We start from the raw sequence: 14,796 nt of genomic DNA, 5'->3' as shown, positions 1-14,796 counted from the left end.
ACAGCCTAACACACAAGACTGTCGACAGCACTTCCTCGCACTGGAGACTACAAAAATATCACAACTGGGCTCTGATTGTTATTGTTTATTGTTATTTTAATTTTATACCGCGCCTAATCACCTACAGGTCTCTAAGCGCCAGGAAAAGATGGTACAGGACAACAACATAACAAAGTCAGAGCAAAGAGCAGCATTCCGGTTATGCTATGCTCAGGCTTCTCCTAAACAATAGCGTTTTTAAGCTCTTTCGGAATCTTAGGAGGTTTCCTTCCTCGCGCAGCCCTCCAGGCAGACTATTCCACAACTGGGGAACCAGTACTGAGAAGGCTCTCCCTCCCTTCGTTGCTAGCCTATAGCGAGAGCAGGTCAGCAGCTGCGAGTCCGAGGACCGAAGTGATCTCGTCGGACAGTACAGCTGTAGGCGCTCCTTGATATAGGCTGGAGCCTTACCGTAAATTGCCTTATGAGCTGTACACAAGCTCTTAAATTCCACTCTCTCTTTAATTGGAAGCCAATGTAGGCTTTGTAGTAGGGGAGTGGCTCTAGACCTCCTGGGAAGTCTAAAGATCAAACGTCGACATGACGTCGAAGCACCAGTGGAATAAAAGTATTTCCATATTCATCCTTAAATAAATGTCAATAAATAAAAAAATATTGCAATTTTCAATACAAAAAAAGGAAAGAATAATCACAAATTGTGTTCATCCTACCGCGGTGAACGTTTGGGCAGCTGGGGAAAGGAAACAAGAGAGCGCTTCTTTGCGCTCTAGCAGATTGTTGATGTCAAGGTGAGGGAGGTCGAAGCAGTTCGTCCTCGCGCTGAACTTCAAACAACAGGCAGCGCGTACTTGCTCCGTAGACTACACAGCTGAGCACGGCTTCACAGCTGAGAGCGCGTCCACGCTTTGACGACGAGGCGTTGATGCAGGCGATAGCGGTAGTTGAATTCACTACGCGCTGAAATTCCAAAATGTCCCAGAAATGGTAGAATATCCTGAAGAGGGGATTAAATGTTCCACTGGTTTTAATTGCGGAAGAGAACTGGACAAGTAGGTGTGGTCCACTGAAGGAAGGAAGCTAAGCACTCGATGAACGTAGGCGGGCTTCTTTTGAATCACATGTAGTCAGCTGACACTGCCTCGGTGCAGCATGGGAATGCACACAACCAGATCTCCCAACCAATGTATTATGGGAAAGGTAGTCTAACAAGAGCAGGAAGCCTAAGATGTAACAGTTATGTCTTCACCTAAATCTGTGTTCCATTGCTTTTGATAAGTGTGAGGTAGGGATTGGTGCGAATGTTGCAAGACAGTGTAAGTGTGAGAGCTCAGGCCCCTTGACCCATCAAATTGATGCACTAAGGTTTCAAAGGCTGTGAGTTGTCTAGTGGCTCCTTGGGAATAGGCCTGAGAGAGCAGCCAATGCTGCATCTGATAGTATTGCATCCGAGCACCCTCCGTAAGGTGTAAGGACCATTTACATTGATCCAAAGTGAGGAGTTTGTCGCCCTGAAACATGTCTTGAATGACATGGCATTCACCATCAGACCACACACAGAACGCTCGAGGATGAAGGCAGGAGGGATCATGGGAATACGCACAAATAGGGGTGTTAGGGGAAGGGAAGGTAGTTAGACCATGAGACACCGTCAATTTATCCCAAGTCTCCAAGAGTAGCAATGTATGCACTATGGGGACGAGCTCCACGAGAGAGCCAAGCCAAATCCCATAAGGGCCTACAGGAAACCGCCCAGTCCAATGTTGCTCGTTCTAGCGGACCACCCACTCTGATATATACCGAAGATGACAGGCCAGTAGTATTCCAAGAGATTGGGGCACACAAGACCACCTCAGTACCAAGGCAACATCAGAATCCTATAAAAAAAACGCAGACAAGACTTTCCCCTTATAAAGAGGTGAAGTTGCGTTGGAGTGACAGGATGTCAGCCTGAGGTATCAGGGTGGAAGGGATTTGAAATAAATATAATATCTTTGGGAGAAGTGACATTTTAATTCTGTTATTACGTCCTATCTATGCAACCTAATTCCTCCCGTATCGCCCCCCTGTATCTAGGCCAGTTAGTCGACATCCAGGAGTAAAGCGAGGGAGTCAGACCCAACCCCAGGTATCTTATCGATTTGTCAGACCATCAGACCACTGTAGAGGAAGTAAACCTTCTAGAGCATGAACCTCTGAGGCCGGTAGGGTAAGAATGAGGGCATGAGATTTAGGAAGATTAATCCAGAATCCCGAAGTTATCTCGAAAGACCGCAAAGGTGTAGCTAAAGCTGGAAGAGAGGAGGACGGGGATGAAAGGGAAAGATGGAGATCGACTGTGAAGAGGAGAAAATTTGTGATCATATCCTCCAAAAGGGATACCCCGAATCTTAGCGTTACGTTGAATAGCAATGGCAAGGGGTTCGACCACGAGGGCAAATAACAGAGGAGACAGTGGGCAACCCTGTCTGGTGCTGCGAAAAATTGGGATGGAAGCGGTGAGACATCCATTAAAGCGGATGCCGGTAGTGGGATGTGTATAAGATGCCATCAACCTAGAGATCATCAAAGGACCGAATTCCACACTCTGCAGGACCTCCCAAAGAAAGTCCCAGTCCACCCAATCGAAGGCTTTATCAGTGTCTACGGACACCAGACAAGCCGGTATACCTCTGATCTGTGCCTTTTCCACAATATGGTTGATTCGGCGAATGTTGTCCCCGCCCTGCCATTGGTGGATAAACCCGACCTGAACAGGATCATTCAGGGCCGGTAGGTGAAGTTCCAGCCGGTTCCCCAAAATCCTAGCGTAGATCTTAGCATCAGCATTTAAGAGAGCTATAGGATGATACAACTTAGGGAAAGAGTCGTCTTTTCCCGGTTTTGGAACAAGAACAATCTCTGCTTCCGCCATTGAATCCTAATTTAAAATCCCAATTCATGGTGAAGTCAGATTTTAACTTAAAATCCTGAAAATGACACTTTTGGAAAGTTGGCTTTTTTGTTGCCTTAGCCAATTGATGTCTGCAGGCTGTCTCTGGTCACATGACTGGATGTAGTTGGCAGTTGGACTTTGTGTATTCCTCCTTGACAGCAATACCGAATGGGAGCTTAGGTGGGACTGGTTGGGCCATTACTGGCAGGATGGGAGGGAGTAGCTGGGCCAATCTTCACTTTCACCTGAATAGGCAGTGTCCTGTCTCCACACAAAGGCCTGCATATCCTCTGTGGTTAATCTCGAGCCAGGTCCGGGAAGGCATATATTTTCGGAATATCTTGCCATCCACTCTGGAGATATTGTCGGGATTCTGGAACCATAAGACTGATGCGCCGATATCCTCATGAGCGAAGACAGGGCCTCCACTCTCCTCCAAGTTACTGCCCGGTCTAGCCATGAATAGGTTACCAGAATACAGGCTAGTACCCCCAAAGAGAGAAGAGACAACTCAGGACCACCAGAAAGAAAATGCAGCAGCGTCAATGGTAGGAAATGATGAGAATCTGGAATATTCTCTCAATCCTGCAGTATAAAAAGAAAATAAAAAACACAAGGGATATAGAGACTAGTATTAGTGAAAGGAGCCACATATAGCGGTGATCTATATTATACACGATAGACAGGCATTAGAGAATACAAGTTGTGTACACTCCCAAACCCACCAACTTGAGAAAAATTATTCCACTAGACTTGAGGCCTCCACAGTCCATTAGTCAAAATCGAAACTGGTCAATTAGAGGTATGAGTCAGTCTGTACAGTTCATGATAGGCATAGGTCTGCCAAAGGAGGAATAAAGTAGTTTAAACAACTAAAAAAAAGCAAGAGTCCAAGGATAGTTCAGAGTAATCATGACAAGTTGTTCTCCTAATAACTGCTGTGTATAAAGAAAACCCCAGAAAAATGAAAAAGTGTAGCGCAACCACAGCCTAACACACAAGACTGTCGACAGCACTTCCTCGCACTGGAGACTATAAAAATATCACAACTGGTGTCTGATGGCAATTTTCAATACAAAAAAAAGGAAAGAATATTTACAAATTGTGTTCCTCCTACCGCGGTGAACGTTTGGGCAGCTGGGGAAAGGAAACAAGAGCGCGCTTCTTTGCGCTCTAGCAGATTGTTGATGTCAAGGTGAGGGAGGTCGAAGCAGTTCGTCCTCGCGCTGAACTTCAAACAACAGGCAGCGCGTACTTGCTCCGTAGACTACACAGCTGAGCACGGCTTCACAGCTGAGAGCGCGTCCACGCTTTGACGACGAGGCGTTGATGCAGGCGATAGCGGTAGTTGAATTCACTACGTGCTGGAATTCCAAAATGTCCCAGAAATGGTAGAATATCCTGAAGAGGGGATTAAATGTTCCACTGGTTTCAATTGCAGAAGAGAACTGGACAAGTAGCTGTGGTCCACAGAACGAAGGAAGCTAAGCACTCGATGAACGTAGGCGGGCTTCTTTTGAATCACATGTAGTCAGCTGACACTGGCTCGGTGCAGCATGGGAATGCACACAACCAGATCTCCCAACCAATGTATTATGGGAAAGGTAGTCTAACAAGAGCAGGAAGCCTAAGATGTAACAGTTATGTCTTCACCTAAATCTGTGTTCTATTGCTTTTGATAAGTGTGAGGTAGGGATTGGTGCGAATGTTGCAAGACAGTGTAAGTGTGGGAGCTCAGGCCCCTTGACCCATCAAATTGATGCACTAAAGTTTCAAAGGCTGTGAGTTGTCTAGTGGCTCCTTGGGAATAGGCCTGAGAGAGCAGCCAATGCTGCATCTGATAGTATTGCATCCGAGCACCCTCCGTAAGGTGTAAGGACCATTTACATTGATCCAAAGTGAGGAGTTTGTCGCCCTGAAACATGTCTTGAATGACATGGCATTCACCATCAGACCACACACAGAACGCTCGAGGATGAAGGCAGGAGGGATCATGGGAATACGCACAAATAGGGGTGTTAGGGGAAGGGAAGGTAGTTAGACCATGAGAGACCGCCAATTTATCCCAAGTCTCCAAGAGTAGCAATGTATGCACTATGGGGACGAGCTCCACGAGAGAGCCAAGCCAAATCTCATAAGGGCCTACAGGAAACCGCCCAGTCCAATGTTGCTCGTTCTAGCGGACCACCCACTTTGATATATACCGAAGATGACAGGCCAGTAGTATTCCAAGAGATTGGGGCACACAAGACCACCTCAGTACCAAGGCAACATCAGAATCCTATAAAAAAAACGCAGACAAGACTTTCCCCTTATAAAGAGGTGAAGTTGCGTTGGAGTGACAGGATGTCAGCCTGAGGTATCAGGGTGGAAGGGATTTGAAATAAATATAATATCTTTTGGAGAAGTGACATTTTAATTCTGTTATTACGTCCTATCTATGCAACCTAATTCCTCCCGTATCGCCCCCCTATATCTAGGCCAGTTAGTCGACATCCAGGAGTAAAGCGAGGGAGTCAGACCCAACCCCAGGTATCTTATCGACTTGTCGGACCATCAGACCACTGTAGAGGAAGTAAACATTCTAGAGCATGAACCTCTGAGGCCGGTAGGGTAAGAATGAGGGCATGAGATTTAGGAAGATTAATCCAGAATCCCGAAATTATCTCGAAAGACCGCAAAGGTGTAGCTAAAGCTGGAAGAGAGGAGGACGGGGATGAAAGGGAAAGATGGAGATCAACTGTGAAGAGGGGAAACTTTGTGAACATATCCTCCAAAAGGGATACCCCGAATCTTAGCGTTACGTTGAATAGCAATTGCAAGGGGTTCGACCACGAGGGCAAATAACAGAGGAGACAGCGGGCAACCCTGTCTGGTGCTGCGAAAAATCGGGATGGAAGCGGTGAGACATCCATTAAAGCGGATGCGGGTAGTGGGATGTGTATAAGATGCCATCAACCTAGAGATCATCAAAGGACCGAATTCCACACTCTGCAGGACCTCCCAAAGAAAGTGCCAGTCCACCCAATCGAAGGCTTTATCAGTGTCTACGGACACCAGACAATCCGGTATACCTCTGTTCTGTGCCTTTTCCACAATATGGGTGATTCAGCGAATGTTGTCCCCGCCCTGCCATTGGTGGATAAACCCGACCTGAACAGGATTATTCAGGTCCGGTAGGTGAAGTTCCAGCCGGTTCCCCAAAATCCTAGCGTAGATCTTGGCATCAGTATTTAAGAGAGCTATAGGATGATACAACTTAGGGAAAGAGTCGTCTTTTCCCGGTTTTGGAACAAGAACAATCTCTGCTTCCGCCATTGAATCCTAATTTAAAATCCCAATTCATGGTGAAGTCAGATTTTAACTTACAATCCTGAAAATGACACTTTTGGAGAGTTGGCTTTTTTGTTGCCTTAGCCAATTGATGTCTGCAGGCTGTCTCTGGTCACATGACTGGATGTAGTTGGCAGTTGGGCTTTGTGTATTCCTCCCTGACAGCAACACCGAATGGGAGCTTAGGTGGGACTGGTTGGGCCATTACTGGCAGGATGGGAGGGAGTAGCTGGGCCAATCTTCACTTTCACCTGAATAGGCAGTGTCCTGTCTCCACACAAAGGCCTGCATATCCTCTGTGGTTAATCTCGAGCCAGGTCCGGGAAGGCATATATTTTCGGAATATCTTGCCATACACTCTGGAGATATTGTCGGGATTCTGGAACCATAAGACTGATGCGCCGATATCCTCATGAGCGAAGACAGGGACTCCACTCTCCTCCAAGTTACTGCCCGGTCTAGCCATGAATAGGTTACCAGAATACAGGCTAGTACCCCCAAAGAGAGAAGAGACAACTCAGCACCACCAGAAAGAAAATGCAGCAGCATCAATGGTAGGAAATGATGAGAATCTGGAATATTCTCTCATCCTGCAGTATAAAAAGAAAATAAAAAACACAAGGGATATAGAGACTAGTATTAGTGAAAGGAGCCACATATAGCGGTGATCTATATTATACACGATAGACAGGCATTAGAGAATACAAGTTGTGTACACTCCCAAACCCACCAACTTGAGAAAAATTATTCCACTAGACTTGAGGCCTCCACAGTCCATTAGTCAAAAACGAAACTGGTCAAGTAGAGGTATGAGTCAGTCTGTACAGTTCATGATAGGCATAGGTCTGCCAAAGGAGGAATAAAGTAGTTTAAACAACAAAAAAAAAGCAGGAGTCCAAGGATAGTTCAGAGTTATCATGACAAGTTGTTCTCCTAATAACTGCTGTGTATAAAGAAAACACCAGAAAAATGAAAAAGTGTAGCGCAACCACAGCCTAACACACATGACTATCGACAGCACCTCCTCGCACTGGAGACTACAAAAATATCACAACTGGTGTCTGATGGCAATTTTCAATACAAAAAAAAGGAAAGAATATTCACAAATTGTGTTCATCCTACTGCGGTGAACGTTTGGGCAGCTGGGGAAAGGAAACAAGAGCGCGCTTCTTTGCGCTCTAGCAGATTGTTGATGTCAAGGTGAGGGAGGTCGAAGCAGTTCGTCCTCGCGCTGAACTTCAAACAACAGGCAGCGCGTACTTGCTCCGTAGACTACACAGCTGAGCACGGCTTCACAGCTGAGAGCGCGTCCACGCTTTGACGACGAGGCGTTGATGCAGGCGATAGCGGTAGTTGAATTCACTACGTGCTGGAATTCCAAAATGTCCCAGAAATGGTAGAATATCCTGAAGAGGGGATTAAATGTTCCACTGGTTTCAATTGCGGAAGAGAACTGGACAAGTAGCTGTGGTCCACAGAACGAAGGAAGCTAAGCACTCGATGAACGTAGGCGGGCTTCTTTTGAATCACATGTAGTCAGCTGACACTGCCTCGGTGCAGCATGGGAATGCACACAACCAGATCTCCCAACCAATGTATTATGGGAAAGGTAGTCTAACAAGAGCAGGAAGCCTAAGATGTAACAGTTATGTCTTCACCTAAATCTGTGTTCCATTGCTTTTGATAAGTGTGAGGTAGGGATTGGTGCGAATGTTGCAAGACAGTGTAAGTGTGAGAGCTCAGGCCCTTGACCCATCAAATTGATGTACTAAGGTTTCAAAGGCTGTGAGTTGTCTAGTGGCTCCTTGGGAATAGGCCTGAGAGAGCAGCCAATGCTGCATCTGATAGTATTGCATCCGAGCACCCTCCGTAAGGTGTAAGGACCATTTACATTGATCCAAAGTGAGGAGTTTGTCGCCCTGAAACATGTCTTGAATGACATGGCATTCACCATCAGACCACACACAGAACGCTCGAGGATGAAGGCAGGAGGGATCATGGGATTACGCACAAATAGGGGTGTTAGGGGAAGGGAAGGTAGTTAGACCATGAGAGACCGCCAATTTATCCCAAGTCTCCAAGAGTAGCAATGTATGCACTATGGGGACGAGCTCCACGAGAGAGCCAAGCCAAATCCCATAAGGGCCTACAGGAAACCGCCCAGTCCAATGTTGCTCGTTCTAGCGGACCACCCACTCTGATATATACCGAAGATGACAGGCCAGTAGTATTCCAAGAGATTGGGGCACACAAGACCACCTCAGTACCAAGGCAACATCATAATCCTATTAAAAAACGCAGACAAGACTTTCCCCTTATAAAGAGGTGAAGTTGCGTTGGAGTGACAGGATGTCAGCCTGAGGTATCAGGGTGGAAGGGATTTGAAATAAATATAATATCTTTGGGAGAAGTGATATTTTAATTCTGTTATTACGTCCTATCCATGCAACCTAATTCCTCCCGTATCGCCCCCCTATATCTAGGCCAGTTAGTCGACATCCAGGAGTAAAGCGAGGGAGTCAGACCCAACCCCAGGTATCTTATCGACTTGTCAGACCATCAGACCACTGTAGAGGAAGTAAACCTTCTAGAGCATGAACCTCTGAGGCCGGTAGGGTAAGAATGAGGGCATGAGATTTAGGAAGATTAATCCAGAATCCCGAAGTTATCTCGAAAGACCGCAAAGGTGTAGGTAAAGCTGGAAGAGAGGAGGACGGGGATGAAAGGGAAAGATGGAGATCAACTGTGAAGAGGGGAAACTTTGTGATCATATCCTCCAAAAGGGATACCCCGAATCTTAGCGTTACGTTGAATAGCAATGGCAAGGGGTTCGACCACGAGGGCAAATAACAGGGGAGACAGCGGGCAACCCTGTCTGGTGCTGCGAAAAATCGGGATGGAAGCGGTGAGACATCCATTAAAGCGGATGCGGGTAGTGGGATGTGTATAAGATGCCATCAACCTAGAGATCATCAAAGGACCGAATCCCACACTCTGCAGGACCTCCCAAAGAAAATGCCAGTCCACCCAATCGAAGGCTTTATCAGTGTCTACGGACACCAGACAAGCCGGTATACCTCTGATCTGTGCCTTTTCCACAATATGGGTGATTCGGCGAATGTTGTCCCCGCCCTGCCATTGGTGGATAAACCCGACCTGAACAGGATCATTCAGGCCCGGTAGGTGAAGTTCCAGCCGGTTCCCCAAAATCCTAGCGTAGATCTTAGCATCAGTATTTAAGAGAGCTATAGGATGATACAACTTAGGGAAAGAGTCGTCTTTTCCCGGTTTTGGAACAAGAACAATCTCTGCTTCCGCCGTGGAATCCTAATTTAAAATCCCAATTCATGGTGAAGTCACATTTTAACTTACAATCCTGAAAATGACACTTTTGGAAAGTTGGCTTTTTTATTGCCTTAGCCAATTGATGTCTGCAGGCTGTCTCTGGTCACATGACTGGATGTAGTTGGCAGTTGGGCTTTGGGTATTCCTCCTTGACAGCAACACCGAATGGGAGCTTAGGTGGGACTGGTTGGGCCATTACTGGCAGGATGGGAGGGAGTAGCTGGGCCAATCTTCACTTTCACCTGAATAGGCAGTGTCCTGCCTCCACACAAAGGCCTGCATATCCTCTGTGGTTAATCTCGAGCCAGGTCCGGGAAGGCAGGGCATCTGTGCACTTCAAAGGCATGCCTCTCGAATCACAGACACTTCTCTCCCCTTCAGTACACTTCTGGTCCTGTGGATTCTCTGCTAGGAAGAAGGACTCCTGAGCTGCTACGAGGACTACCACTATGCTGGACCGTTGTTCTAAAGGAACTACCACCCTGCTATGCTGACCTGCTGTCTGTTGCAGTCTTGCCTGGGAAAGAAGAATTGGACTGGTAACTCCATCTTGAACCCAAGACGCCAGAATGACTCAACGGGCTAGTCTGCGGGCCTCCTGATCTGATCCTCAGCGACATTAAAAGCTCCCCAACAGCTCCTGGGCCCGTCTTCAGTGAGTTTCTGACCGACAAGTAGTGCTTCTCAGGTCATGAAACTTGGTGTGGTTCTCGAGCTCTTGAAATCAAGCTTTTGGGCTCTTTGTAATTGCAAACAGGCCCCTTGGACCCAGAACTCCACTGCTCACAAAAAAATATCAGCACTTGCCACTGCAAGCCCGTCTCATCACATAGCAGCATTGGCAGCCCACAGGGGCCTGCCAATGCAAAGCTCCCTCACCTGTGAGGCCTGCCCTGCTCTTCACATCACAATGACTGCCTCCCGCAACGCTCTCTTTGCTCCTTATGACCCACTCTAATGTGAACTGGACCTTGGCACAAAATTTGAGAAGGTAAAACTTCAGTGGGACTAATCTGGCTCTGAATTCGGCCCAGACTCCACTGCAGTCGGCTTGACTTTGACCTGGTCCAGCGCGACCAGATAGCTATGGTTGGTGCTTTATGCTTTTAGGAGCCATATTGCAGTTTATCCTTTGAAATTTCATAACTCCGGTTTTAATGATTGGATTTTTGTCTTTTTTATCCTATTTAAGTTATTAAATAAAGCTCTTTTTTCTAACCTGTTGTGGGATCTATTTTGTGCTGTTTTCACTGTTTAACAGTTTGAAGTGTTGAGCAAATACTTCACACATTGCCTCTAAATTAAGTCTGACTGCTCTGTGCCAAGCTACCAGGAGGTTGAGCACAGGTTAATTTGGGGCTTGCTTGTGCCTTACCCTGACTAGGATTGTGGTTGCTGCTTGACCAAGCCTCACATCCCAGTCAACCAACAACACAATTTCTAACAACAAGGAAAACAAATGCTGCATGTGTTTGTGGCAGCAGTGCTTTTTGGGGCATTGCTGCTGTTGGGGTCAGTGCTTCCGAGTTTCGTAGTCGTGCTGTAGAAAGGGGTTGTCATGATGTATGTGGCAGTGGTGATGTGTGTTTCGCAGTGGTAGTTTGTCTCCGTTCTGGTGTGTGTGGTGGTATATGTGTGACAGTGGTGGTTTGTGGTGGTGGTGTGTGTGGCAGTTCTGATATGTGTGGGAGAGGTGGTGGTGTGTGTGTGGCAGTGGTGGTGTGTTTGTGGCAGTGGGAGTGTGTATGTGGCAGTGGTGGTGCGTGGAATAGTGGTGGTGTTTGTGGCAGTGGTGTTGAGGTGTGGCAGTGGTGATGTGTGTGGCAGGGGTATTGTGTGTTAAATTACGGATGTATGTGAAGCAACGGTACTCTTTGAACATTTTCAAGATGTTATTGCATTGTGATCACACAGTAACCTACTATTACTTTAAGAGATGCCCATCCCCTCTCAGCTAGTATGCCCCTTTGCTCTAGTCATTTTGCTGTTCAGTTCTTACTGCAAAGTGCAAACCTCACCCCTCTCATTTTCATTTCCTCTCTATGTTCCCTTTATGAAGATCCAGCTCTGTTTTGTAAACCCCATCTTTGAACAGTGCGCTTTTGCTTTGTTGCTTAAAGATTTCTACATTAGATTGCATACATCAAAAATAGGATAATTCCATATTCCCAAAAAAGCCAGTAATTGAAATGTAATGATTCAAGCATCCCTCTCTTTCTACAGCCGCCCACAGAGGACCAGCAAAGCGAGAGTGCCTTAAAGAAGATAACCTGTGGCTCTACTGCATCAAATGATCCTCTTAACTCGGGGGACATCAAGATACCACATCCATCACCAACCACATTAATTTCTAAGTACATTGAGGTACGGTTTTATTAGATGTATGAAATAATTTGTCAGTGTTAATCCATAGCTATTCAAGATGAACAAATGGCCAGCATAAAAAATAAGACGTATTCAGGTCTTTCAGATTCGACTACTGATCAAACCAAGTGTAATAATGCTCACATTTTGTTTCATGTACCCTACCTATGATAACTTGTAGAGAATGATCACCACATGTGAAGTAAAAACTTGAATAGAGGTGCTTGGTAAATTATGCAATATTTTATGAAAGAGGAACAATACCATGCACATGGCCAAAGCAGTTTATATGTAACTATTGTATTCCTGATCACAAAAAACATGCGCAGCCTCCCAGATACAAACTGGGCACCCAATGATTATCAATAGGGCACTAACTTATGCCATATATGTCTCTATGAACTCTAGAATAGGTAATAATGCACTAAGAGTGTGAGTTATTCCCATTATGATGTACCTGAATAGCGTATGTAAGCTGTGTATCTCCCTTATATATATATATATATCCAACAGCAAATGCAGCGAAGAACCCGTGTGCTTGCAATGGCGGGCCATGGCAGGGTCGCCAACCCTACTAAATCCACATTAAAAAGATGCTGTCTCGAGCTCACAAAGACAACAAGCCTTGGCCCATAAATTTCTAAGGGTGATATTTATTCACAGGAAGTCATCCTACGCGTTTCGAAGCATCCGCTTCTTGTTCATGAGTAGTTGGTATGAAAAAACAATAACGTTTTATACGAAACATGTGACATTCAAGAAATAAAGAGTAAAGACATACTATTTACATCATTGTCTTGTTATTCAATACATTTGAGGCGCATCGCCTTCATCTGCCGTATTTTCAAACATAGGCATAGATACAATTGTCTGTAATTAGGTAACAGTATTGACACTATATACAATATTTACAAGTGTGTACTGGATTCGCACCCTGTATTTTAATATTCACTCCCCACTGAGGAGAACTACAAGGACCACCATGCACTACCGGAAATAATCAGGCATACTGGAGGCTCAGTCATTTCAACACCTCGGAATTGCACCCCAACTACGGGTACGATCATTCCTAGACGTTCAACACACGTCCATTTTTGAGCCATCTATTAGATTTGACTATGCGGGGATACTGGGTCACTTTGCATTCAGTGTTTGCCCACTGGGGCTGTATGCTCTTTATCGTCTGTTGCTCGGAACTGAGGAACAGATCCAACGTCCAGGAATGATCGAACCCGTAGTTCCTAATTAGAGACATTTCTTTAATGTCACATGTTTTGTATAACACTTTATTGTTTTTTCATACCCACTACTCGTGAACAAGAAGCGGACTCTTCGAAGCCTGCCACCAAGGTGCGGGGTTCTTTCTTCCTGTGTGTATTAAAACAGACTGCCACCTACCCTCAAGAGGCCGACTGCAGCAGGGAGACCTCACTGTTAACCCAACCTTGTAATGGGGCCCTGTACCTTTGGGACAAGCCCTACCCTTTTCTTAAACTGTCATTGTGGACACCTGGGATACTTTTGAAAAAAAATATATAGTCATATCTGGTATACTTGCACAATTAGCGCCAGATTACAGTGCTGACAACTGAAGGCTGCCATTAGTTTTATCTGCGCCCAGTGAACTGGGTGGATCAGAGTGGCTCTGGCTGCATAGGGTAATCTGGGGGTGTATGCCATCATCTCGATGCCACAGCGTGTAAGCCTGGGCATAGTACTACACTATGCTGGTGGAGCGTGTGTAGTTTGCGCTACTACGCACTACATGAATTGCACATAGCACAGTGCAAAAACGGGTAGCGTAGCAGGTATTTTTTTCTTGCTTGCGATCCTCAACGTCAAGTTGGTGACCGCGAGTGAACAAAATCAACATCCCGGCGAGACTTTATCCTCGTTCGTGATCAGCAACATCAAGTTGCCAATCGCGAGCGTGGATAATAAACCTCCTGGAGAGATTCTCAGCGTGGGAGGTCAGGTTTCTCATTGTGTGTGGTTGTGTATGCTCGCGACCGCTCGCAATGAGAAACTACCAGTCCGCATTGAGAAAGCTACCGCTCAAGTACCAATCTACTTGAGCAGCAGAAAATGACCGCTTGCACTGTGCAAGATGGCGTTTGCAATCATCGCACAGTGTGGACAAGCATCCGGCACTGTGCAATCAGTGCGAACAGCATTTTGCTACCACAGGTCGCAGTTTGCGTAGCTTGCGTAGTGCAAAGTGCACTTCGCGTAGCTACGCGTAGCGCTACTATGCAAACTACGGCCAGGGTTAGTGTATGGCTTTATTTTAGGTGAGTCTTCTCTAAATGCAAGTGGTTGTCTCAAGTACATGGCGTTGTTTCAGGCTGCATTGGGTCGCTTGAGGAGAAGAGGGTCTCAATCACATGGAGTAGTGTTGATGGAAGAGGTCTTCTCAGCACGCTGTAATCTCAGGTGTTTTCTTGTTTCAAGGTACACGTGGAGTCTCTGGGTCATGGATTTGTAGTGTAGTGCAGTGGTCCCCAATCTGTGCATCGCGGCACCCTGGTGCGCCATCAAAACTAGCCAGGGGCGCCGCACACCACGCACAGTGATTGGGAACCACTGGTCTAAATACTTAACTGAAACCATCGACAGGCTGCCAAAACACCATACAAACAGCGCCTATAACAATCCTACTGTCAGCACGCTCGGCACCACAACTGAAGGATTTTCTGATCTCAAACGTACCCTCTCGCAGCGTGCTACATCGGACTTGCCTCCTATGTAAAGAATTTGCGTTGCTGCTGACTGGGTGCTTCGGGCGGAAACGTGTAGAAGCAGCAGCGCTACAACCCAGGTCC

General features: G+C 46.3%; 1 protein-coding gene across 8 annotated transcripts in view; it reads left to right on the top strand.

Moving 5' to 3' along the window:
• The window catches only part of LOC144780983 (uncharacterized), a 1,867,627-nt gene that overhangs the window by 1,517,757 nt on the left and 335,074 nt on the right, over positions 1-14,796 (top strand). For all 8 annotated transcript variants that reach the window (XM_078659579.1, XM_078659581.1, XM_078659578.1 and 5 more), the window contains one exon: positions 11,834-11,974. In XM_078659579.1, coding sequence (XP_078515705.1) covers positions 11,834-11,974 — 141 coding nt within the window. The remainder of the gene's footprint in view (positions 1-11,833; positions 11,975-14,796) is intronic.

The sequence above is a fragment of the Lissotriton helveticus genome, chromosome 9, assembly GCF_964261635.1.
Source record: "Lissotriton helveticus chromosome 9, aLisHel1.1, whole genome shotgun sequence".
Taxonomy (NCBI): domain Eukaryota; kingdom Metazoa; phylum Chordata; class Amphibia; order Caudata; family Salamandridae; genus Lissotriton; species Lissotriton helveticus.
The sequence above is the reverse complement of the archived record's forward strand: the minus strand, read 5'-3'. Positions and strand labels throughout refer to the sequence as shown.